General features: G+C 42.6%; 1 protein-coding gene across 1 annotated transcript in view; it reads right to left on the reverse strand.

Moving 5' to 3' along the window:
* Positions 1 to 27,302, reverse strand: part of cdk18 (cyclin dependent kinase 18) — a 62,333-nt gene that overhangs the window by 17,490 nt on the left and 17,541 nt on the right. The window contains exons 2-7 of the mRNA XM_006628541.3: positions 19,244 to 19,387; positions 5,858 to 5,991; positions 3,685 to 3,810; positions 3,081 to 3,137; positions 578 to 692; positions 23 to 117 (exon numbers count right to left, since the gene is read on the reverse strand). Of these exons, the coding sequence (XP_006628604.1) occupies positions 23 to 117; positions 578 to 692; positions 3,081 to 3,137; positions 3,685 to 3,810; positions 5,858 to 5,991; positions 19,244 to 19,367 (651 nt within the window). The 5' untranslated portion in view covers positions 19,368 to 19,387. The remainder of the gene's footprint in view (positions 1 to 22; positions 118 to 577; positions 693 to 3,080; positions 3,138 to 3,684; positions 3,811 to 5,857; positions 5,992 to 19,243; positions 19,388 to 27,302) is intronic.

The raw sequence follows: 27,302 nt of genomic DNA on the forward strand, positions 1-27,302 counted from the left end.
CAGCTGTAATGAAAGTCCTTACCAGATACTCAAAAACGAGGGTGAGAGAGCGATCAGTGTGAATGATGTCATGCAGAGTCACAATGTTGGCGTGTTTGAGGTTCTTTAGCAGCGATACTGCAACAACAGGATATTACAGGTAGGGAGCATGAGTGTCCATTACTAATCCTCGAGCCAGATTGCAGCAGTGCACCAACATAAAAACCCTCCTACACAGCTTCTCTTTGGCCACAAGTCAGATTTCGGACACTGCACTCTCACTAACTCATTTATAAATTTGCTGGTAGCTGATCTCAAGTGTTATTGCCAGCACATTTCCCCTGTTATAGTCTCATGAAAAAAGAAAAAAAAATATTATTAATGCAATAAAAATATAAGAAAGAGCAAACAGTTGAAAATGTACTGTATTTAACCTTTGCTTTATCCCCAGTCCTTGCTGTTTCTCGAGTTAATCCAATGTATTGCAGTTCTCCCTTTGTCCAGCAGGTGACAGCAAAGTTGCATCACCATCAACACCGCAACACTGAGACAGTTCAAGCACCCATAACCCTAACCTTATGGTTTCTCAGTACAGTACCTTCACGAATAGCAGTACAAGGGGCGCCTTCCTCGTGCTCTAGTCTAATCTCTTTCAGAGCCACCAGGTTCTCTGTCAGTTTGCTTCGGCCTTTGAAGACTGTGGCATAGGTCCCCTGATGGGTGGAAGTGGAGATGCAGTTTATCATTGGGAGATACAAGCAGAAAGAGTGAGGGAGGCATAGTGTAGCAGCAAAAGAAGAAGAATACAAAGAAGTTTCTATAAATATGTTAGTGAGGCTTCTCACCAACAAAAGTAGGTTACCCATGTGAAGAAACCTGAAGAACTGTCGGCCTCCTTTGTCATTAACCCACTTCCTCAGACCCCTGTCTGTGGAAATGTTAAGTGCCTCTTCAAAGATGATCAAACTCTGAACCACCTGCTGTGGGTAGCTTGATCAGAACTTCATATGACTTAGACCTGTAATGCTATACACCACCTGCCTCACTGCCCTGACCTGGCAGCACCCAGTGATTTCTCTCTTGATCCTTTAATGCAGTGCTTTGTCCAGCAGAGGGCAGTGCAATGCAGCATTCACTCAAGTCTTGGCACCATTGCCCTTCAGCAGTGTGTTGTTATAATGGTGGGACATGAGTCCATACAGGTGTAGAAACTATGTGGATATGTGATATGTACCACAGGCTTGTCAATGGTTTCACATGTATTTACAAATGCAGTATTATAATAGATCATAGCCTTAATTATAGAAACAACACAGATTAATTATTGAAAGAGAGTGAAAATGGGACATTAACAGAGGCAAATGAGTGAGGGAGGTTAATGGGGATCATCACTCAGGTGTCTCCTCTCCCCAGACTGTTAGCACGTTGCCTGAGCAGGTTTGTGTCTAGTTTTCACCACTGCTACCTCCATCTGTCTTGCAGACAGTTAGGAAGGGCCCTCTTGCGTGGACACAGATAGATTAAACTTCTAGACAGATCCTTACTTGAGCGGATCTTCAGTACAGCTGCCAGATTAAGTCGTCACAACTGCTCAGATCTCATCATGTCTACACTTGTGAATCGCAGTGTAATTTTGTATGACAGGACCCTGTGCTACAATTGTAACTTAAAGACACAGGACAACCTGAATGAGGGTTGACCAAGTCAGAGCTCCTATAGCATATCCATCTTTTCTTATCTACTGTCCCACACCTAGCTCAGTGGTGAATGATTATGAATTTCCACAAAGGTTTTCATTCCTTAACCCAGTTCTGCTAACCTGGAACCTGCAAGAGGACTAGCAAACAGCTGGAAGAGTTGAGCGGGTTTTAGTGGGACCAGTAGGGAGCGCTCACCCTGGGAGTCTGTGTGAGTCCTAATGCCCCAGAATAATGATGATGGGGAAAAAAAGGTGCCATCCTTCAGATGAGTGTCAGATCCTGACTCTCCATGGTCATTAAAAATCCCAAAGTGTTTCTCGAAAAGAGTAATGGTGTTAACCCTGGTTTCCTGGTCAAATTCCCCTCTGGCCTGTACCAGTCATGGCCTCCTAATAATCCTCATCTATAAATTGGCTCCATCAGTCGGTTCTCCTCCCCACTAATAGCTGGTGTGTGGTGAGCGTATTGGCGTAATATGGCTGCCATCGCATCATCCAGGTGGGGCTGCACATTGGTGGTGGTGGTGGAGGGGAGTCCCCATTACCGGTAAAGCGCTTTGAGTGGAGTGTCCAGAAAAGCGCTATATAAGTGTAAGGAATTAAGTACTACTACAAGTACTACGACTACTACTACTAATAATAATGGGATGACAGGAGTTTGTGAGTAATTGCTGGCAGAATGTCTTGCTTTGTGCTATGCAGATATTTGTAGATTTTCATGAACGCAAAAATGTAGTCTATAATGATTCTTTTCCTCTTGCCCAAATTTTGACCTCTAGTATATATTTTGCATTTGTGCTCACTTATGTCTATAGAACCGCAGTTATGAGCTTGTATGTTTAATTAATTCATTAGGACACACTTTCTGTGACTCACTATGTATACAGGATGTCAATATGTAAAAAAATAACAATGCTGATTAGACAAGATGAATGAGTGAATAATCTGCTTTTGAATACAGGGTTACAGTTTACACTGCAGCTGTGTGATTTATTTATAATTGTAAACCCTGGAGCAGTTTTCCCTGAATGGTTCATCCAGTAACAAACGCTTACTCATTATAGTAACTGACAGTCTTCCACCAGACCCTCTGAGACATATTGTCTTTGCTGCACACTCCTAGAATCATTCATGTGTCAGAATATATTTTGGGCTTTTTAAGAATTTGTGTTTGCGGCACATCTCAGACAGGCCAGAAAAGCAGGTTTGGAAAAAAGATGCTCTGATAATCATGAAGTACTGGTTCCTCATTTATGTAATTCTTTATGGAAAGCTGCCCTGCGGAATAAGGTTTTTGGGATTGATGGAGATTGGGTATTGCAAATGACGAAGAGCATGTGATAAGCTTTTAAAAATAGATTACAGAAGAACACCACACTTTCTTAAAATAGGCAAGACTTACCTCCCCGAGCTTGTCCAGTTTCACATAGGTCTCCAGTTTCCCAAAGCCAATGTCAGACTGAAGAAATCAAATATCCATGTGCATCCATCCCAGAGGTGGGCAGTGAGCACAGACAGAACAGACAGGTGTTAGTTCTAGCTGTTTAAAAGCAGGACATGTGTTAATTCTAATGGTTTAACAACAGGTCTAATATTTCGGCTATGGTGGTGGGTTACTTGTCTTGCAACAGATAATTTGAAAGGTACAAGGAAGCTCAGGTAGACACATTCAGGCATCATTGATAATTCATACCTAGCATGCATAAATAATAAAAGTAATTACAGTGCTTGGATCTAGTTATCTTGTTTGTTTAGATAACACTATACTCTCCTTTACTTATCTGTGTTGTGAAGCAATATATGTTTATGGTTGTACAGCTATAAATGACTGAAGCAGAAGTATTATTAATATATATATATATCACATCTGTACCTCCACTGCCCAATTTGTATAAAAGCCTAAAACTTTTGAAACCTGTAGGGATCAGCCCGCTATGCAATAACACAGGGGTGTGAGTGTGGGGGTGTGTCCTGGGGTGGGGGGTGGGGTTGGCTGCGACACTGACCAATGAGGCTCGTCGTGACATTCGGCTCAGGGGCTTGGAAGCTGGAGGACTTTCCAGCTGGAGCTTCTGCAGGAAGTCCTGTGGGAGACGGATGTCCACCGGCAGGGACATCCTCTTGCTGACATCCTGTCCAGGAGAGACATCACATGGACAAGGTGAAGAGGAGGTCCTCCTCCTGCTTGTGTTATTTTAACTAGGTTAATCCATGGGAAACTATCGTTTAAGGGCTCGTCCTTCAAGGCAAGAAGAGGATTGAGGAAATTGGACCTCAAAGTGTTGTGATTTTATGATGGTCTCCAAATCGTCCTAAACTATAGGTCTTAAGGACTGCAGATGAGTACTTCTGTTGCTGTAAGTGACCCCTGCTGGTCAGACAGACACATGGTAATGGTATAAAGTCAAAGTGAAAACCCACAATCACATGAGAAATGCTAGCTGTTCTGCACTGAAGTGGCTGTCTGGCTTCAGTGGAAATGATAAATACGTCTTATTCAATCCTGTCTGCATGCACAGGGAACTGGAGGCATGCTGTGTTTTAAACTAGTGTAGACTCCCATCCCTTCAATTCAAGGTCCCAGGTGTGTGTCAGAACTGTGCTGTGGTTACAGAGATTGGTAGTTTCAGGGCATGGAAAGATTCCCTTGGGAAGTATAATAATAGCCGCAAATTTAATTCCTGAGCTGGTAAATAAAAAATTGAATTGGAGTGGCAAGGTAACCCAATAACGTTCTTCCGGTATGGATTATTTCTCTGTGCTGCAGTAAAGCCTAGAAAGAGAAGCATTTATGTGGTAAGAGTGAACTTTTTTTAAGAGCATAAAGTATTTTTGTTGCTTTTATAGTACCATGTGAAGATGCTAGTTATTGCAAAAACAACAATAATAATAGTCGCATTCCTCCTGTAGGGAAGACTCCTCTTTGGTCATTCAAGCTCTTCCACACAATCAAACTGGATTGGATGTCTGTGTGAAAAGACTGTTATTACACATAAAGGCTGTGATAAATCCGAGCGTTTAACTCCAGGCTGCAATTTCATTTTATTTTTGGAATACAGAAAGACATCTAATAATGTTACAGACAGGGTGCAGAGTATAATGGAAGCAGCCTGTATTTCTATGAACTCACTCATCAGCGTGTTAAATTGGAGGTTTATGACAGATTTTTTTTTTCACCGTCAAGGTGACAAAACAGTAAAGATGAAAAAAAAAAATCCCTGAGAGGGATTTGATTTTTACATTGTGAGATCTGGAACTGCATTGATCCGCGACCTTCAAACAGTGTGTGTTTATATTGATGCCAACAGGAGGGGTAATATCTTTTTCCTGTTTCCTGATCATTTTCACTAGTTTTGCAGCATTGTGTCTGAATAAATTAGAGATGTGCAAGAAACCTTCTCTGCTGGATACTTGGAAGTACTCTGTAGGTTTTATTTTCTGGAAATAAACACATTTAATGTCTCTTCCAGTAAAGCTCAGCAAGTTATATTTTTTATTTATTCAGGTTTTTTCTTTACAGACTCCTTCGCCTAGTAATTTGAGCGGCATTTGCAACAACTTTGCTCCTTTAAATGAAGTCCCCCACAACAGAGATACTAGTGATGGTTTATTTAACTGCATTTTTTCCAGAGAATGTCAGAGCCTACGAGATGTACTGTGTTCCTTCCCGTTTCTGCTGCTGTGTAATGACTTTCAACTGGATTTCAGACTCACATCAGTCATTGGCACAGCGATCAGTGGCAGAGAAGTGTTTTGAACTAGGAACCTCCTGGTAACAAGGCCTTTACTTAAACAGCAGAGAACTTGTTACCAATGCTGGTTAAACAGCAGAAGACTAGTTACTAGGGCTGGCTAAATAGTTTAGGGCTTGTTTAACAGCTAAAGACTTGATAAAGAGCAAAGGACTTCCTGCCAGGGCTGGTTAAACATTGGAGGGCGTGTTACCAGGGCTGGTTATTATAGTTAAAGGCTTGATAAACAGCATAGAGTTTGTTACCAGGGCTTGTGAAAATGGTAAAAGCTTGTTAAACAGAAGAGAACTTGTTACCAGGGCTAGTTAAATAGTTAAGGGCTTTTTAAACAGCAGAGGACTTGTTGCTAGGGCTGGTTTGTTACCTGACCTGGCCCGAGTCAGTGTGGCTGTCGTAGCAAGTCCCTCCCCCTTCCCATGTAACTTACCTCCATGGAGAATCGGCGGTGCTGGTGGCGGCTGTGGTACCGCAGCTGTGTGGGGGACTGGGTGCTCTCTTCACAGGGCAGGGGGCTGTGGTCGGGGTGCAGGGCACGCAGCCGCAGAGTGTCCGGGACCAGGTCTGGGAAGGGGAACAAGTGAAAGATTCAGCGGTTCTCAGGACTCGCTTAACACAGAGGAGAGAATGTGAAAAATGTGTTATAGCAACCGCATACTACTGGCTTCTCGATAAAAACATTCCCATCTTCTGGGCCACAGATATGTCAGAGATACACCAGCCCGGGATGGACCGCGACTGGAGTCCATATACTGAGCCCTGCGGTACCCAAACAGGAGGGATGGAAAGATCTCTGAATTGTCACAGGCAAAAAAATTGACGCCAACGCAGCCATCGATATGCAGTATTTATCTAGCGCTGTTTCCTGATCTTTTTCTTTAACCTTCAAATTCACAAATCTGTAGACCGTGCCAGTTCTTTGCTGAAAACAGGGATAACTTCCATGCCATGTATGATCGTCATTTTTTGGAAAACTCTGGCTTCTGTCACCTTGGTAGACCTTGGTTTTTTATTAGTTTTTTCCAGTGCTACTGGGAGTAATAGGAAATAATCACACAAAGGCTGCTTAAATGAGGGTCTAGACTTATTGAGATTTAATGGAACATTTAATCAAACAAATAAGATGTGAAGCTTATTTGTCATTATAAAACCATTGCCAAACCTGATTTAGCAGACAAGTGACTCTAAAAATGCATTGCAATTCAGTAAGTACTTAACCTCTATAATGATGTACATACAGTGAAAAGCCTTTCACATGCAATCCAACTTTACATTTGATAAATGACTTTAAAATCAAATTGCCCATGTAGTTCCTTGCATCTAATGTAAGACTGCTTTATTGAAATGCAAAGTGCATACTCTGCATGTTTGTGTGCTGTGTGCAATGGTACAGACAAACTATATTTTAGCACAGCCTGACACCTGACACCATTTCAAGCTGGGACTATTTCCATCCTTATAATATCCCTCTATCCAAAGCTGCTTATCTGTGGTGAGGGTTGTGGCCACCCAGAACGTACTCCTGAAAATATAGGACACGAGGCAGGACTACGCACACTACACAGGGACATTGAGATGCCTAGGGATGCTGTCTTTGCAAGGATGCTTCTGGAGAAATCTGGGAGAAGACACAAACTCCACACAGATGGTGCCACATGTTTGAACCCAGGACCTAAAAGAGCTGTGAGACAGCAGCACTGAATCCCCATCACCATTTGTTATAACATCCATCCAATCCAGAGTTGCAGGGAATACAGGAGCCTAAACTGGTGTCAGGGCTGAGTTTACACTGAGGCACAGGGACTCACTCTACCCTGAAGGTCAGAACCAGGGGCGTCATCCTGGGAAGGCTTTATTGCAGCTCAACGTGCAAACCACAGGAGTTACCTTGTGAAGGACACTGAGAGGGTGCGTGCCTGGCACTACTGAGACTCTTGCCCCTGAGAGGCACAAACCCAAAGATCTCTGGGCAGAGCAGGTACAGTATAGTCTCTCTAATGCTCCTACAAAGTTAATTCCTTTGGAGACAACTCTTAAGGTTACATATCAGGTCATATATGAGAGGCAAGCTTTTTGGTAATAAAAAAACGTTTTTATTTTATTTAGAAGCCTTATAGGTATCACAGATGTAAAGCAGTATAGGATTCATATGGTAATACCAAGGAGGACTAAGCTATTACAAAACAGGAATTAAACAATGAGCTTACTGATGCCAGGAGTCTTCTAATGAAGAAAAACAAAAAGCAATTTTAAGCATAAAACCAAATACTTTTCCTAGTCTAACCAGTCCAGCCTTTGATATAACTACTGTAAGTCCCACCTTTATGAGTAAGAGACTATTCTACTACCGAAGCAACCCAGAGAGTCTCCCTTTTATACTGTTTCACAAGTCCATTCTCTAATTTTTCATTCTTTTTTTTTGTACAAACTCTGAAAACTCAGTTTTCAGTGCTGCGGTCTTCAGGGCTGAAGTTATCTTCTGCCCATTTGAGAAACTCATCTAAGATCTCTTCCAGTTGTGCTGTTCTAGTTTTTCTCTCAGGGGGCAGAGCAGCAGCAGGTAGAAGAGGGGACTGAGCCCTCCAAGTGATCCTTCTGACCCTGGTGCTCCCTGGCACTCCCTTGACACTGGCAAGCAATGGGCACAAGACAGGGTACACTCTAGATGGGACACCAGTCCATCACAGAGCGCACACACTCACAGCAGGGTCAGTTTTCCCACAAGCCAATTCACTTACAATCATGTCTTTGGAGGAAGAGGGAATTATGGGACACACCTTCCTCTCTAGGAGCTGTTGTCTGGCTCCGAAGCCTACCCAGCCTGTAAGGGCAAGTTAGATTGTTGAGCTGCCTCAGAAACAGCTGACAGTTCAGCTGCATAATCTGTAAATTTCATATAGTCTGTTCCACCTGCATTCTGCACCCCAGTGTGTGTTTTTTTGTAACTTTTACAGCTTTTCAGTGCTGAAGGGAGAGGAGAGGAGTTAAAAAACAGTAGAAAAGTCACAAACCAGAGGAGGCCACAGTCATGAACGGGAATGGCCCGTCCGGAAGGGCTAATCAAAACAGCAGCTGGATTCAAGGCAAGAAATGTGATAATTAATACGACTGAGCTTGTCTGCCTCTCTCCGGATGTGGCGGGCTCACAGAGGTGGTAAAGATCACAGTTGTAACTGGGAGCTGAACGCGATTTTTAAAACGTATAAAAGAACAGAGCGTAACAGTTTCTTTGTCTTTAGCTTACTTCAAGGGGAACGCCCGGAACTGGCTGCGTTTGTCGGAGCCCGTGTGTTTTGCTCTTGTGTCGGTGACTGTCACGACGTCCCTCCCGTGAAACTTTTTTCACCTAAAGCACTTCGTGTTTTCGTTATCCTCGAATATATAAGCTGGAGACGGTGTGTGTGTGAAGAGAAAAACAACCGATTATTCCAGATTTCAAAAATAAGAATTGTACTTTCCGTTGTGCAGGAAGGCAAGCTTTGTTGGATGATTTAAAAGATATTTAGAGATATTGAGATATAACAAGATATTTAAAAGCAAATATCTCAGTCCGTTATTTTGCTTCGCAGTAGGGGAGTAAAGATTTTATTTTAATTAGTTTATACTATACTGTAATAAACATGCTTGCGAAGGGTGGTTTTGATTTTATTGTGATGTCGGAGAGGAGTTTTTTTATGATTTACTGAACAAAAAGCTGTTGGAGAATAAAGGAAGTTCTCCTTAAGACTGGAAGAATTCAGGAACTTGTTATACAAATAACGCTGGAAAGCATTTATAATTCATTGTCTAGATGTTTTATCAATATCCTTTAAAATAATAAGATCTTAATTGTAGGCACACGGTAGAGACTGTGTGCAGCCTTAAACTCGCGTTTGAAGCAAAAGACTGTTTGCAAAGCAAATATCAAACAGAAATAAGTATTTGCTTGGAAATTGTTTGGGAAAAGCGGAGAGGAAACGTAACAATGAAGCCTTTTATAACTGTAGCCGAGCACACAAAGGATAAAGCTGATAAGACACTCCGCAAAGAACCCGAGAATGCGAGGGTTTGAAAGGCTTATCTCTCGTGTGTGGCAAAACGATATAGAGGTAAAATGATAAAGAAATACGCGCCTGGCTCTCGAGAGAAAAGATTGTTAAAATCAAACTGCTGGCATTGATTATATTTCTTCACTTTTTTTAAAACTAGGAACATACACCTGAGAGATTTTCAAATGCGCTTTTATGATAATTACTGCTCCATAATCAGCCTTTTCAGTAGATCAAAAGCTTTTCTCTCCCTGAGTTTAATAAAGCCGATCCACTCCCTCCGCCCCCATCCTATTTTTAATAGAGAGGTTCCATTAAGCTAAAAAATAAAGAACAGCTTCCCCTTCTCCTCTCGCGGCTGACCGTCGATATCACGGCTACATAAAGACTTTCGTGGAGGTAGTTTGCTATTGAAAATATATTGACCTTGAGGGCTTTGAAACCGCTACCCGTAACGCCACGACAAGGTCTCGGAAGGTTATGCAGCTCTGTGATTAAACGCGCACCTGGCCCTCCTTGGTTCAATTGTTAAAAGCGCTGAAGTGCCAGCGAAGTTCTCCAGTTCTCATAATTTACACAACACGAATGTTTAGACCTTTCAAAACCACGCAATTTAGAAATGAAGACTTAACACCCACATTAAACAAGATATGTGTGCTTGTGCAGGCTCTTTAATGAGGAGCTAGTTTCCAGTAAGCTGGCTGCCCAGAGGACCTCGGTCGATAACGTAGGATGGGCTGTTGGACTGTTACTCAAGGCCCCCCTTAATTATTACTTCTTAACACAAATGAAAGTTCTTGCCTCATTAACCAACATGCAGTTGGTTAGTTCTTATTCTTGAAGTCTGGAAGGCGTTCATGGTTCCAATTCAAAGTCTATCTGCTCCGTTATCTGAAGTTATTGGTTTTCAACTTTCAGCCTTGCTGCTGGATGAGGCCTTTTTAGACCACCAGCTTTCTGAACAGCGTTGAATATAGTTTTTTTTTATTTCCTCTTCTTAGAGGAATTTTGTCCAGTCCTAGTCCCAGAGGGAAGATGTGTCTGCAAGGTTTCTGTAACCTTTCTTTAGGTCTCTTTAAGATGTTAAACTGGCCCAATTAAATTGAGCTGGTTGAGCTCATTAAGAGCCAAGTTGAAAGAAACTTGTAAATGCACTGTTCTGCCACTTGTTTTAAAACCCACACTGGTGTGGAAAAAAATGAAGTCAGAAATTATTAGTATGAATGTGAGGATGCACTTATACGCTCTTAGAGTTTCTGAATGTGCAATATTCCCATGGCTTTCCATTATGAACGTTTATCCTGGCATATCAGCACAGCATTTTCATTCATGCTATGCCCTTACTTGGTTGGATTTCCATAGTTCATGGTATTATAGCAAGTAGTTATAATAAGTTATTTAATAACTGTCCTTGTATTGTTGGGTCTGTTCTGTGATTTCCTATTTCTGTAAGGCTGGGAGGGGAATCCAGTATGGTTAAGATCTACCAGTCTTTTTTTGCCACTGTGTCTAGGCTGTATGAATGTATGCCCTGTGTCTGGCTTAATAAACACTGTTATCCATTTCATTAAAACCCACACTTACAGTATCCTCCTTGACCATTTATGCTTGAATGTGATTTTTCCTACAATTCTTTTGTCTTTTACTAAATTTTACTGTACAGCTTTCAGAAGGGAATGGGGGGGGGGGGGGGGGGGGGGGGTGTTGCTTTTCTTTTTTAAATATTTCACACTAGGAGTTACTAGGCTTTGGTAGTCAGTTTTTGGGTACCTGGAGTGATCCACAATATCTGGGTCGTGGCTTGGCAGTGGGTGGTCTTGCATTGGTCTAGCTGACATATAGCAAATTGTACAAATTTAGTCGTTCAGCTTTCACCTCCTTTTCTGTGGCAGAGCAGAAAAGCCAAAGAACACGAATAACACATCAGCCTTCTTGAAGCCCCTCCCTCACTGATACCAGTCAGTTTGCCATCTGAAGCTCACGCCGACTCTGTGGGACAACAGCAACAATAGAGCACTGTACAGTCTCTCCTCCCGGAGCTTCATGAAGATGCAGTCAGGGGGGTGGGTGAAGAATGGCTGCCCCCTTGCTGCTGGGAGAGCTGCCTTATCGGCCCATGACTGACTACGCACAGGGTCGCACCTGTGGCTTCCTGGCTGCACAGAAAGCGGTCTCTCTCAGTGTGAGCCGTCTGCAGTCAATCTGCACAGCGCCCCTGCTTTGCCATACCAGTCAGAGCTGCCCCAGAAGGAATTATATTAATAAAAATATGAATAGCTTTTATTTCTAAAGCGCCTTTCCAAACCCAAGGATCCAAACCTGAGGAAATCCTTTGGCAGTGTCACGCACTCTGCAGCCAGAGGGCACTCCCACTCTGTCCTGTCCCTAGTTTCCTGTGCTTTGCTCTCCTTCCAGTGTCTCTCTCTCTCGGGCTATATATTATCGGGTCACTTATTCTGCTTCGCTCAGCATTGACGTTCAGATGTCCTGAAACCCGCCTAGCATCCAGGTTGCCCCACATCTGCTGCCTGAGGGCATTGGTTTCTGTTCAACTCCTGAACTGCTGAGCCCGGGCTTTTTCCCCGTTCCGCCTCTACGAATTTGGGTCTTTTTCCGCTCTCCTGTCTCTCCATGGTTTGTCCCTTCCGACATCCCTGACAGGCAGCTCATAGAAAGTTAGAATCCAACAGATGCAGCTGACAGAATCCAAGGACTCACATAAAAACAACATAAGGATAAAAAAACAAACCTATATAAAAAATAAGTTAAAAGATTAAAAAACACTGCAAAATATACTGGCTGCCAAAACGCACAGAGCATACTCTCAGACCGGAAGCAGAAAGGAAGGTGGAATGGTGGTGTCAGTCGGAGGGGGCAGCATGGTGCACACTGGTGCACAACAGACCCAGACCCAGTTAGTCAGCAGCCAGCAGCCATATCACTCTGCAACTCACAACTGGCAGCCCAGTGAGGCTCAGCAGGTGTGAGCCTGGTCAGTACCTGAATGGGACGCCTCCTGGGAAAAACTAAGGTTGCTGCTAGAAGAGGTGTTAGTGGGGCCAGCAGGGGGAGCTCACTCTGTGGTCCATGTCGGTCCTAATGCCCCAGTATAGTGACGGGGACACTATAATGTAAACAGGCGCCGTCCTTTGGATGAGACGTAAAACTGAGGTTCTCTGTGGTCTCTGTGTAGACTCTCTGTGTTACCCCGGCGTCCTGGCCAAATTTCCCATTGGCCTTTACCAATCATGGCCTCCTTATAATCCTCATCTATGAATTGGCTTAATTACTCTCTTGGATAGTCCTTACTTTAAATTCACATTTTACCCACTCAATATAACACCATCTATGAATTGGCATCATTACTCTGCTCTCCTCCCCGCTGATAGCTGATGTGTAGTGAGCGTTCTGGCGCACTATGGCTGCTGTTGATTCATCCAGGTGGGGCTGCACAGTGGTGGTGGTGGAGGTGAGTCCCCATTACCTGTAAAGCACTTTGAGTGGAGTGTCCAGAAAAGCGCTATATAACTGTAAGCAATTATTATTATTAAAAATAATTATTATTAATAATAATTAGTCAGATGTATCACTGTGCTGTCCAGGCACTTGGACGCCTCTTTTAGAATGAAGATCTCTCTTGTTTTCTTTGTTCCTTGAGACATTCACTTGTATCTCAGGCACTGCTCTGGCAGCACTGTTAAACCTGGTCACTGTATTCTTTGACATGATGTACAGAACATTTGTTTACAGTCTGCTTGATGGACAAAGTCAGACAATGCTTTCACACATCCAGAAGCTGTGTTAAGTATTTTTTGTCACAGAGCTTTTTCAATTTGTATATCACTTTTTTTTGGTTTGAATTACTGTGGCTTCCCATTATTTGCAGCTCACTGTGCTTTACCGTACTATCACCAAGATTTCACTGTGGTTTACTACAATTAACTGGACTTTTACCACACCCTTAGACAGGCATCATGATTTGCAAGAACTTTCAATTTTTGTGTTTTAGAATATAATTGTAGATAGGGTTGCCCCCTTTGTTGCTGTTACAAAAGCCTCAGGTTCAGAAGAACTGACACCTGGACGTGCTCTGCTGGAGTGATGTAGACCGTAATATCTCACATTCACAGTCAGTTACTGTACCCATTGGCAGTTTTCCACTGAATCGTTCAGAGAAATGGTGTACACACGCTGGATGTGGCTTCAGCTTAAATGAGGCATGATTCAGAAAGCAGAATCTTGTAAACCAGCGAAGGTTTTGCTGTTGTTCTTTCTTGTCAAGATGGCAAAACGCTGAACGTCTCTTTCATGTAGTGGATTTAATACAAAGGGAGAAAAGGAAGCATACGCTGTGTAGCTACTGAAGCCGAAATCTTTTGGATTTGTAATTTGAACATCACAGAACCGAGAGGAAACTTTGATCTTCCTGCCGGTAATAGGGTTCCTATCAAGCAAGCCATTTTCTTCTCCTTAATTATTGTCATCCAGCAGATACCCAGTGAAGGATGGAGGAAGCTGCTTTTCTGGACACGCTCACAACTGCCCTTAGGTCACAGTAGCTGAATTTTTAAGGATCTGTGCTGTGCTTATCAGACAGTGGGTTTGACAGAAGCCTGGGCTGCAGCAGCAGATTAATTCTCTTCCAGCTGTTTTTTTTTTTAGACAGAGTTCAATAAATGGATGAGATTAAATGGAACTACTGATGTCGCTTTGTTAAAGAGGTAGAAACCGACTTCTCTAGCAGGTTGCAGGTGACAACCAAGGAGATCCCCTGCTTTTTATTAAAGGTGCTGCTGTTACTATCGTTCCAGAAGGAGGTGGACATGTTTTATGACACTAAGACACCTCTACCATGTAAAACGGAAAGGCTGGTGTTCAAAACCAGGTGGAAAGAAATGTATGAACGTCTGCAGGCAGGTTGAGAGGGAGAATGGGCTCATGCTTAAGCTGTGCTCCTCTTTCTGGACTGTAGTCCTGGAATGTGGGACTCATTCATAAAGATGAAGGAGGAGGCGTGGAGGCAGTGCGTGTGCATCTCTGCAGAACATTCCCTCCAGCCTGTGAGACACGCAGTGCGATGGTTCCTGTCTGGTGGTCTCAAAGCGTTCTTCAGCAGGGGGGCGTGCTTGATTAATTCCTCTTGGCACCTCCCCGACCCCGCTGGGGGCATCCTGTTGAAGAGCCAATGCACACAACACATGGACAAATCCATCTCCGGTCTATTTTTAGCCGGCCCCAGGGGCTTTCACGGCTCTGCCAGCGCTCTTTACCCTCGTATATCTCAAGCCAGTGTGGGGGCTGGCACGGAAAATCGTTAAAAAAATGGAGACAAAATTACATTCGTCCCAGTCTCTTTCACTCTCCTCTCCGTTTTCCCTTTTTACAAATCGATCGAAAAAAACAACATTGCTTCGCAACGTAAGGGGATTCTTGAGGGTGTTGTCATGATAACCGTTAGAGAAGGGAAGATCCGTGAGTCGTGCACTGCGTCAGCTCACACTGATTCTGACGAGATTCGGTTTCTTTTACCTTCCAACCATACCACTGTGTAATGTCAAGATTTCTAAGAAGGGGGCGTGAGTAAATTTCACATGCACACCTGACGCCAGACTTGGGTGGTTTTAAGTGGGTCTTATTGAAAGTATGCCAACTGGTTCACTTGGTAAAGAAGACTCCTCCTCCTGAACTGCAGTGCAGCTGGGAAGCTGGCACCTAATAATTCCTTTTATAACCACATCAAACTGCTTTATGTCTTGCAACAGACCCCTGTACTGAAGTACACCTCACCAATTAAGACAGGGGGGAAGGGATTTAGGGGAGGCCAGTTCCCCATGTCCAGAGTGGAATTAAGCCAGGATATCTGGAAAACCATGCCTACTATTGAGATCTTTATTCATCAAGTAGTCAGGACCTTAGTTTAACTTCTCATTTTAAGACAATACCTCCTTACAGCATAGTGTCCCCCTCCACCATACTAGAGCATTAGTGTGAAACTTTTGGCCTGGGGGAGTGGAGCACCACCTACTGGTCCTTTTGATTTTCCTGGTGAACTCCCGTCCCAGCCTTGCGTAACTACTGAAAGCTCAGACGATCAGGCTAAAAGGCTGTACAGCTGCTGTGGTGTGTTAAGTGGTGGATGAGTAGGTCCCCTCCTATATGTGGAGCACTTTCCAATCCTTTGAGATAAAAGCTTGATAAAGTTCAATCAATCATGATCTTGATGATGATAAGAAGAAAGAGAAGATGGAATAGCTGTTGCAGCATCGTTGTCATTACAGCACTGCCAGGCTAGGATTTGGGATTCAGGATCACTGTAACAGAGTGGAAGAAGGATAAACTGGTGTATCTACCAATTTGCTTTTTATGTGCTGCTTGCAAACCTTTTTTGCTGGCAGTCGGAAGAGTGTAGCACTGGCACACCTGATGTCATGTTAATAAAGCAGAAAGGCAAGATGATGTAGGATAATACTGCACTGCAAAAAAGCAAAAAAAGCAAAGTTGTGCACTGACAGCTGCTGCTTCCTAATGCTGAGCAATCACTCCTCTGTAACTGTTGAAAGGCTCTAAGGTAAGCATGTCTCCTTATAGCCCAGAGGATATCAAACCATGTGAAATGATTCTTGAGAAAAAGCCAGCAGCAAAATGGCAGTAAATCTAAAAATGAAACCACACACATGGCAATTTAAGACCCATTTCCTGAAGTCTAATCTGAACATGTGGCGTTTAAACTGCATCTGTTTACCACACAGCAGACACTGCAGGCACAGACCTCCAGCAGTCCTCTTTCCTGGTGACAACAATAGGCTTTCAATGGCCTCGATCACACTGGAAATGAGTGATCAGTATTAGTGTCTTCCTTAAACATCATTTATCTGTCAACCTGTCATTTGTTTGCAGGTCATTGTGTTTAATATATATACACTATACTGTATATACTGTACACATTTGGTATTATTAATACAACAGGTTGTGAGGGGATGTGTAATGACAACTTGACAATCACGTCAGAAATGCTGATATTTTATCCGGCTTTAGTAGGGTAATCCATGTGACTTTTCTTTTATGACGGGAGGGAGTCTGCTTTCTGCACAGTTCTGATCATTTCAAGTCCTGCTAAAGTATAGCCTCCATCACGTACAGTGCCTGCATTGATTTAACTCTTAATAAAGTGTGGAATGGATCCAGCTGCTATGCCATGGGATTCCTATTCTCATTCCATAAAGGTAAACTGCCATAAGCCCTGAGACAGCAGGTAATTTGTTTATCTGAGGAAAAGAAACAGTGTTTAGAGCCTTGATGTGGCACACAGGACCTAGAGACAAGAGGAGCGTATTGAATCAGTGGTTTTTAATTGCATATTTTGTTTCTGTGCGCCTATGAGAGGAGGTGAGGAAGGGGGCGGGGGAGTTTGCCGGGAGAGTACCATACGATATGGAATCTAATAAAGCTCATTTGTGTGAGGAAGCCTCAGTCTTCAGTGAGAGAGCTTTGTTTCTTCCTTCTGCCTCTGATTTCACGCTTCACACTGATTGCCTGTTGTATAGGAGCTTTAATTATCTGGCCCGGCTTAATTAGCGGCTTGGGGAAGGAAAAAAATAATTAGTGAACCGACCTCTCCCCCCCCCCACACCTCCAGCTGTCATCTGCGAGGGCAGCATCTCATCTCTGCCGCCAGCGAGCGAAATAAAGCATGGCTCATTTCAGATCACAGCCGTCGCCACGGGGGATCGGCACCCTGATAGAAAGCAGCTGTGTCACAGAGATGGCCCCGAACTCGCACACCCCGAGCAAGAGACTCGGGGTTTCCTGTCGTTAAACTCTGTTTATTTTTAAGGTTTTTCCCTTCATGCTCGCTCAGGATCCTCGGTGCTCTTGGTTTATACTGTACATGCCTTTTTAAAAATGGAATGTATTCTAGTAAAGCACGGTGAAATTATGGTAAAGTGTTGAGAGGATGTTCGCTCTGCCCTTCCAGTCCTTCTAATGAAGAAATAAATAATTAAGCAGCAGAACAAACTGTGATATTATGGATGGGGGGAACCAGAGGAACATTGTCGTAGACTGTTCTCGGCTCTGCTCCTGAGGGAACCCCTGTTTCCAAAGGGTGCCTGTAACTATAAATCTGTTTGCTGGTCTGGACTGGTTTGGATCTGTTTGCGGGATTGCTGCCTTTTCCTGCACTTCAGCCTTTGTTTAAAAAATATCTAAAGCACAGAACTGTCTGCAATCCCTCCTCAACTTGCTAATTAAGAATTTGCTCCCTTATTGCTGATTAAAAGGTTATTAGTAGGTGACCGGTTTATGATGAACACATGGGTGGGAAAGACAGTGTTTTAGATAGACTAAGCTTCTTTTTACTCTCCTTAAGCCTAGTTGATCACATTTCTGCTGATACTCCTGAATGAGGACAGCTCTGAAGCTCACTAATTAGGTTCATACCAATTCCAATCCCATTCCACTTTTTAATAGCAGAAAGCAAATGTAAAAAAGTAGCTTTAAACAGATATTAGCCTGTGGTTAAGAACTCAGATGGAGCAAAAACCAGAGCATGCAGGGGTCCTTGAGGTGCAGATCCGGTAACCACCAGTGGAGAAGAACAGTGAAGTAAATCCGAATGGGGTTTTGGCATGGATGTAATAAAACTGCAAAAACAGAATGCAAGCCTACTGGGCTAAATTCTGACCCCGCTTTTCTTCCTTCATGTTTAATTTGTTTGTACATCGAACTTCTAACCTCTTTATTCAGTACAGGGTCGTGGGGGAGCTGGAGCCTATCCCAGCAAGCAACAGGCGCAAGGCAGGGTACACTCTGGACAGGACATCAGGCCATCACAAGCCACACACAGACACAAACACACATTCACACCAGTATTCCTAGAAGCCAATTAACCCTCCAACAAGTCTTTGGATTCTGGGATGAGAACAGAACATACAGGAATTAGTAGATAGTAATTGGAGACAGTTCCCCAGCTCTGTGAGGCAGCAGTGCTAACCACTGTGCCACTGAGACACCCGTGTTCGAGCATGTGTTGTTTAAATTGGATATATACAAACATATGAACATCCATAATGAACATCACTGAGCCACGTGCCTGCTTTCCCCCTGAGCAGGATATTAGCCCTGGGCATATATACAGTAAATGTATGTAAATATGTACATATAATAAATGTACAATACAAGGTGTAAATACTTGCAATTTGATAGGCCTCCTTGTAGGTGCAATACATGGTATTGACATCCTGTAGTTTAATAAGGTAATCGATTGGAATATATTAATATCTTGCTAGGATGAATGAGAATCCAGTAAACATCGTGGTATACCTGACAAGCCAGCATAGTTTAACCAAATAGTTCAAGTAGGTAGCTGTGTCAGCATGCGTAGGCCGCAAAGAAACAGGTAAATGTTTATTCCACGCTGAAAAGAGAAGAAAAGAAATAATGTTTCGGCTGTGGAGCCTTCTTTGGGTGGGACCTTCTCCAAAGAAGGCTCCATGGCTGAAACATTGTGTTTCTTTTCTTCTCTTTTCAGCATGGAATAAACCTTTACCTGTTCTGTTAATTTATCTCAGTGAATAACCTGTTGTATACTCTATGGGTTCTACTACCCATGCCTAAAACTATAAACACTGCTTCACTGCTCACAAGATTGTTTAAATGCATTTTGCTTTTCATTGCTTGGATCAATATCCTCAATAAAGGTTTTTTTCTGCTTTTTGTTCTGAAAACAATGGACATGCCTGTGTCAAATGACCACATCACCAGGGAAGCATAGCGAGGCACAGACTCACCCTCATTGTGGCGGTTGTTGATCTGGTTGATTTGTTCGGTGAACTCAGTTAGCGACTCCTCGATGGTCTCCGTCCGGGGCACTGACAGAGAGAAACGGCGCTTGAAGTTCCTCACCTTGTTCATCTCAAAGCAGAAGGATGACCCTGTTAAAGAAACCAGGATGGAGAAAGGTTAATAACTCCGATAACTCCTTGCAGCAACCATTCTGCACCAGCAGCCCCACGTGGGTGATACAGGGCGGCCATTCTGCACCAGCAGCCCCACCTGGGTGACAAACAGTGGCTTTTCTGCTACAACAACCAATTAAGGGGAAAAACTAGGCCATAAGTACCACAGATATCCTCAAAAACCACCCCCACTCTACAATCAGAATACTCTGGTTTAAGCCTCAACGCTATCTCTCATGAAATTCTTAGTTTCCTCATCCAAAGCCAGTTAACCTGTGGGGGTTAACTGGGAGCACTCAGCGCAGCTGTCCGATCGTTGGGCCAACAAGTTACAAGTAAAATAGGACAAATAGCCTTTCCTTTGTCTAAGGCATTTCTCATGTTGTTAAAACAGGGTTCATATGATATAACTTGAGGTGATGAACCATGAAAGGCACTATATGTGTCTAAATAAAGGCTCTTATAAAGGTAGTGTTCAAATTTTCCACGACCTAGTACTGGTGTATAATTTGCAGAGCTCCCATTTATCACTAAATAACAGAACTGACTGGAAGAGAGGTTCCAAATTCCAAATTCCAAATGAAAGTTTCTTTCGTGTCCTCTTCCCCAAGAATATTTGGAAGTAGAACATGAGTCAATACAGGGGCTCCTAAAGACATTAGTGTGCCCTACAGCCATCTGTCACTGGGGAGAACTGAGAAGGGGGTGTGAATTGGTTAAGGACTTAGATGCCCCAACCGCCCAGCTCTTTTCATGAAGCCCTGGCACCGCCTGAACTTTGTGGACTTCAGGAAAATCGCTGTCCTTCTCACTCCTGTAACTCCACATTCACAGGTCTCCTCCCAGACCTGAGGTCTGGACACAGTGAGAGGTTACTCTCCTGGATTGTGGTAACACTGTTGCTATGGTGCTCACAAGAGCTGTCACATCAGATTTGAAACTCCAATAAAAAAGCTTTTCCCATTTGCAAATAGTACAAACAGTCACTTGCTCTTACTTACAAGCTTTTGTGGTTCAATTAGTGTGGCAAAACATATTCAGGGCAGATATGGGAACTGGAAGATTCTGTAAAGAATGCATCCCTCTGGACACATTACCAAGTGCCCAGGAGGCAAAGCAAAGCTTGTTATATGCCCAGGAGGAGGAATTATGTGTGTCCTGGACTATGATTGGTTCAGAAATGCACTCTACAGTCCAAGGGTGTCAGACTCGGCTTTAGGAGAGTTGCAGTGTCTCCTTGTTCCGGTTCCAATTGAAGTACTTAATTGATCTAATTATTTTCTTAATTAGGCTTATTGTAGGTTTTTACACTTGTTCTGTGTGCTTGGTGTTTTTTGTTGTTCTGTGCTTGCTAGTGGTAACGGTGCTCTTGAGGCAAGATGCAGGCGTTTTTGGAGCCTGAGGCAGTAAGGGGCAGGGGGGAAGAGTATTAAATTCACAGAGTTGATTTGGTAATTAAACTAATTAAGCAGCTGAGAGCTTGGCAGGAACAAAAGCCAGATGGCACCGTGGCCCCGTAAGAATGGAGTGTGGCACCTTTACTGTGTCTGGAGCCGTGGTGAAAACAGGGTGTGAAGGACACGTTAAGGAGCCGCTCTGAGCAGCGATGAGAGTGAGGGCCAGTATCTAGGAGTGATCTCTGTCTGGCAGAATGAGTTCGGGTAGCATTAACCTGCTGAAGCATAGAGATAAAGTTAAAATGGTTGGTAAGAAACAGGTCAGGCTGCTTGCAGGCTGCCAGTGTAAAACCCTTCAGAACCTCCCTTCAGTTCTTCTCAAGACAATTACAAGTCAGGCTTCTGTTTTTTGCTATACAGTAAGTGACCACCTAGACACTTCAGTATGCAGAATGTGAGACATCAGAAAATACTCAAATGCAGGTGATACTCTTCATTCAGTGCATTTCTGGGAGGGGGAGGTGTTCAGGGAGGTAGGTTGGGGTGTTGGTGTGGGCAAAACAAAAAGTCCCCCAATGAGAGAACAGAAGTAAAACCATCCCACTTCATCTGACCCAAGATAAGAAGGATTGGTAGAGAAACTCCCGGTCACAGCAACAGATATTACCTTCCCAAAACAAGTTAGTTATGTGCAGACCAAAGTCTATTATGGGAGCATTTATAATTTGTTCCATTTTAAAATACTTGTGAATTAAAAAATGTGAATTAAAATTTAATGTGACCCAAATTGCACAGCCGTCTGGTTTTGTGAAAGGAGTACATACAAATCTAATTGTTTTTGTTTCATCGTACTTTAATTTCACTGTGGGTTTTAAGTAAGTAAAGTTTTAAGTAAAACAGATTTAAGGCTGTTGACGAGGCTTGATTTCAGAGAGCTGACCTATTCAACGGCAACGTTTTTTTCCTTATTTTGACAGCACTGCTATCCAGGTGTGGGATATGGATATGAGCAACACCCTGTCTGTTCTGAAATCTGAATGAGGGTGAAGTTCTGGGTCAACTCCTTGCAAGCCAGCATGTTAAAGTCTAAAAAGTAGATCCTCTGTATTGCTGTTTTATTCTTTCCCCACAGTCATACTCACCTAATCCACTGTTTCAGACTAGGGCACTCTGTTGCTGAGCACTGTAGCAGGCTTGTTGCTAGGGACCTCCTCTGCTCCATTTGTTCTGCATGTTTCACAGGAACTACAGTAGTCAATTAATTAACAATAATAGAGGAAGAGCCTCGATAGCAGGTGATTTAACCCCTTGTGGCCTGAGGGAATCTGTGTTGCTTTAAAGCTGTCAGCAAAACAAACAAACAGAGGAGTAACAAGCCAGGTGCTTCGGAGAGAGCTGTATTGACTGAAAGTAGTAAAAAGCTTTGCAATGCTCTTGACAGAAACACTTCTGAGCCTTCTCCTGCAAAACCTTCAACACTTCCGTCTGATCTATCCATCTGAAGATTAATCACTTGTAACACCTGGCTCTCAAATTGCGACACGCCATTGTTTGCACATCTCAGACTTCCCACAGACAATTGACACAGAACATTTCATTCTTTTGAGCATGTGAGGCTGACAAAAGGAAGAGTAAAAAGAAAAAGCGTTAACTAAGTTAATACATAAATCTTTGACTCTTGGCACAACCCTTCTGGAAAAAAAAATGTGTTTCTATTGAGTTCAAACCCACTGATGAGGCTTCATCACAGGAGAAGCTCTGCAGGGCCATTTTCCCATAGGAATTATATGTTGTTATGCAAAATGATTGCAACACTCATTGTCTTGAATAATAAGAGGTGATGTTCTGATCCAAACAAAAGAGGTCAGAACATCCTATGTGGTGCAAGACATGGAGCTTGCCGTAAGGGCAGGTATGAGACAGGTGGAAGAAGCCATAGCAGGGAATTCTGGGATGGACACCACAATTACGGTACAAGGAAGGTTGTTCAGTAGTGTTTTCTTCTCATTCTCCTCTCACCTCTTATGCATTCTTTATAGCCCACTTTCTTTGTGTTTCCAGATTTCCATTTGGCTTCAGCAGAAGCCCTAACAAGACTAAAACGCATTTCCACAGATCTTGACTTCCACAGAGCTGATTACAGAGGAATAAAATGGCTTAGTGGCAGCATTCTCTGACTCTGTTTTTTAATGCAAATATACAGTATACTGTATAAAGTAGTTTCTAAATCTGATAGCTAATTTGTGGCAGTTCCGACTGAAGCACTCAATTTGCTTGGCATTTGCAATTTTCTATAAAGAATTCATTAGAGCAAGTAATTTTCTTATGAGTACTGCTTCATTTTTCTAATTAGCAAAATCACTCAAAAAGTGTCAAAATTCAAGCAGAGTGAAATCTATTTAACTGCATATCCAGCCATTAATTCTAATTATAAATCACGTTCCATGCTTTTTAAAAATCTATACAAATCCAAATAACTACTTTTTTATGAAGATATGAAAAAATGTTTTTTAGAATGTTTCCTTACATTCTAAATGTAAAGATTGCAAGACTGTTTGGGCGTAAGATTCTACGTAAGAGAAAGAAATCTTTAGTGGAGGAACAAATGCTAAATTAATCAATTTTACATTTTTAAAGTGTATTTCTGCACCTTTGCAGGTCAACTATTAAAAGCATTTTAAACATAACATTTTGAGTGAGAAATGTGTCTCTTCTAAAGTTTTAACTTATAACTGAGATACATTTTTTGCCCCTTCTATTTAAAATTTGAGTATCTTCAAATAAAGTATCTTCAAATTCTATCTTAAGGTTGAATTATTTTTAACCTAATATAATTTTTAATATTTTTTTCTATACAACAACAGCAGTGATAATAACGATGTGAGAAAATCGTGATTTTTTTCCCATTTCATCAGAGGTAGATTCTTTCAGAATTTGTGGAAGTGATGCTGCCCAGAGGTTATGCTCTGGACTACAGGCCTTGTTACAAGATGTCAGCCAGTGCAAATTTGACCTCTACACATGCCTTGTTGAAAGACACCCTGAACAACGTACTGTATATGCCACCCCTTACTGTTCTGGTCTCATCAGATCTCAGAAGCAGAGCAAGTCTAAGACTGGTCATTACTAGGATGGGAGATCTTGAAGAGAACCAGGTGCTTTTTATCCAGAATTTCCATTCCAGCACCTCAGTATGGTGAGTGGAGTCACTGTGCTGTGGGAGATGCCATTTTTTGTACAAGACGTTAGATAGAAGTAGGCTTCTTCACCAGTTGTATTCTGGCAGAATACCACAGAATTCTGGCTAAATTCCTTTGTGAGCTTGAACAATCTGGTCTCTCTTAAAATTCCCCCTTAATTCAACGAGTGAAGCCGTCTCTCACTGCTCCATCTCAGCAATGTAGTGGGGCTGCTGGTGCAGAATGTCTGCCCTGTTTCAGCCGCTAAAATGACTTTGACTCTAGAAATTAATCATGTTAAAAAAAGTACTTATATGTGGCAGGCTGGTCTTTGAGAGGACTGTTAGGACAGCTGAACTGCCACTAATGGCCACAAAATAGACACACTGGGTGTTAATTAGTTTATTAAATTATTGGTGGTTTTGATTCAATATTCTCACATGGGGTGCAATTATGAACTGTTTGGGGATATAAAGTGTCTCATGGGGTGAGCTGGGAGTTTGATGAGTTTTGATAGGTGTTTGCTGAAGAGGTCTTGGTTGGTTGTATGACTGGAAAGTCTCTAAAATAAAGCCTCTTGAACTGCCCAGTATCACAATTGTGGATTTTTATGTGTTAACATCCCTAAAGACACCTTATTTAATGATGAGGTCTGTCACAATGTATCCATCCATCCATTTTGTAATTGCTTACTCCTGGTGAGGGTCACAGGTAACAATATATTCTGCATATTATTTTAACTCCATGTCAGTCTGTGCAAATTTCCTCCATATCTGATAGCGATGAATACAGCACCTGTTGTAGACAGGTATATAAAGCCTTGCAGCTTCTAATAGCTGAAATGAATCAACATGCAGATCTGCATGGAGTGTAAGAAAAAGGAATGTATTAATAGCTATGAGGGTGCTATACTCCTGGGTCCTGCAGTCTGAATTCTTCTTGATTGTACAGAAGCTACACAGCCTCCGCTCCACTATAAAGAGCTATGAAGTAAGTGTTGTTGAGCATGTATCAAACACAGTGTCAGCTGTGGGTGTTTTGCTCAGTGTGCTAAAACACTTATTCAGAGTCTGCATCTGATCTGATGAGGCTCGGAGGGGGGGAGAGCTGAACAATCAATTGTTGACTTTCTCCCAGTGCAGATATAACATGGCTAAGAACCACAGGCATAATTACTAAAGTACAAGCTGGGTATGAATCCAGACTTTCGCAGCTGCTGAATCAGTTTGTTTAGTTCATTAAATTGCGTGGCACAATTAGTGGACAACATTTTCTGTGTTAGGTAAAAAATAGTTAACTTCGCAAAATAGAGTTATTTGCAAAACAGAGTGCAGAAGGTTTTCGAACTGCTGAGTGGAACAATGTGTGACATATAAAGTTTGTGGTTCAGTCGTGTACTGTATTTTGATAAGTCTGCCAGCTGAGAAAAAATGTGTTAATTTAAAAATAAAGGGCAGATCTGCACGTATTGCTGAGGTGATTTCAAGCAAATATCCTCCCCTTTTCTTTAAAACAGCTGTTAGAGGGCTTAAGAATTTGAGACATTTTGCACAGCAACATCTCTCACTCGGAGGTGAGGAAGCAAGCTGTTCCTGAGACACTGTGATGTTTTGTAGGAAAAGGCCTATCCGGCCACATCCTCAGTTTTAATGATTTAACTAAAAAGATCGATGTGCCCTGTATATTTACAGCTGGAAGGTGACTTTAACATGAAAATTGTTTGCACATTTTTGAGGAGGAGAAAATTTGGGGGCAGCTGAGAGATCTGAGTGAGACGAAATGAGCAATACGGTTGTCCACCCCCGGGCCTTCTGTGCAGGGCTGGCTGCCCGGTTCCCTCTTGCCGTCCCGAGAATTAAATATTTGAAAATCATAGGAGCAACTTTCCTTCTGACTGATGCAAACGGCAATCCCTGGAGCTTCGTGAATCTGGGAACCAGTGGTGCAGAAAAAAGCTTTGTGTGCTCCTGGAACAGTTAAGCATTATCACCTGGAAGAGGAATGGTGGATTGTGGGGCAATTTTGGCTTGGAACAGGACTGCCGTGACAGCAGAGACTTGGCCTGAGCCCTGGAGTCAGACGGGTTTCTCTCTCAGCTACAGATTCCCCAGCTGTGCGACGGTGCAGTGACTGTGTGTCGCTTTTGACAATTTACGGCTCTATTTTGTGCATGCTGTTTCCCCTTTAGTGTGGAGGGGAAGTGCAATGAATCTGGGAAACAGCATAAATCAGCATTATTATGATAAGCCCGGGCAGGCTCTTATCTGGCTGCCACATTCATCTGGCACTCTAAAAATGTCAGAAAAGGGTCCTTAATGGTCCCTGTGGAGTAGGCCGAGAGTGCCATATCTGTGTCATCTTATGTCTCTTGCAAATCATGCTAATGCTATTTGCCACTATAAGCCCGTTTATCAGAGACATTTATGTACAACAGGGGTGTCCAATCTCAGTCTTAGATGGCCAGTGTGTCTGAGAACTGTCATTCCTGCTGGTTATAGTCTTAACTGGACCAACTTTGATGGCTTCCCCCAGCTCTGCAGGTGCTGCTGTTTAAAGAGAAAATGAAGATCTGCACACACAGGTACAATAGTGTATTTCCCATCACTGTGGTGTGTCACCTATGTTCAAGTGTTTTTACAGGTGTGAAGGAAATGTAACATACTAATTTGATTCACTTTCTGTGTTATCTTTGTAAAGGAAACATTTTGGGAAAATTGCCACCTTTCTATTCCATGTACAGAGCCCCTGTCTGCTACTTCACACTCCATTGTCTGAAGGCCGCATTGCACATGGTGGAGTGGCTGTGACTGCAATGTTAAATCCTTGTCTGTGAAGACTTGGAGTATGAAAAAAGCTTGTAGTGATTTCCCATGCTGTGAAAATGGAGAGCTAAACACCTTTGAACCTTTGCTTAATCTGCTGTGATGGGAGTGATACAGCACTCTGGTGTAAATCATGTTTTTTTATAGTGTTTGCACAGCAGTTCTATAAATACTAACTATTACAAAACAAACAGACAGCTCTGTGTCAACCACCCCTGGTCTGGGAGAGCCCCAGTCCAACAGGTCTTTTAAAGAACCATTAAATCACCAATTTATAAAGCCATGGAACAATTACATTATGATCAATTCAGCAGGTGATATGTTAAATTTAGTCCTAATGATCTGTAAATCACTTACTGTATACAGTATCTAAGCACTATGCAACCCTTAAGGAGAACTGCAACACTATTTGTATATTTTGGAGTTAGAAATAATCTGCAGTGATGAGTGCTTTTCAAACCACAATAAAAGTACAATGTTCAGTAACTTACAA

The sequence above is a fragment of the Lepisosteus oculatus genome, chromosome 5 (genome assembly GCF_040954835.1).
Source record: "Lepisosteus oculatus isolate fLepOcu1 chromosome 5, fLepOcu1.hap2, whole genome shotgun sequence".
Taxonomy (NCBI): domain Eukaryota; kingdom Metazoa; phylum Chordata; class Actinopteri; order Semionotiformes; family Lepisosteidae; genus Lepisosteus; species Lepisosteus oculatus.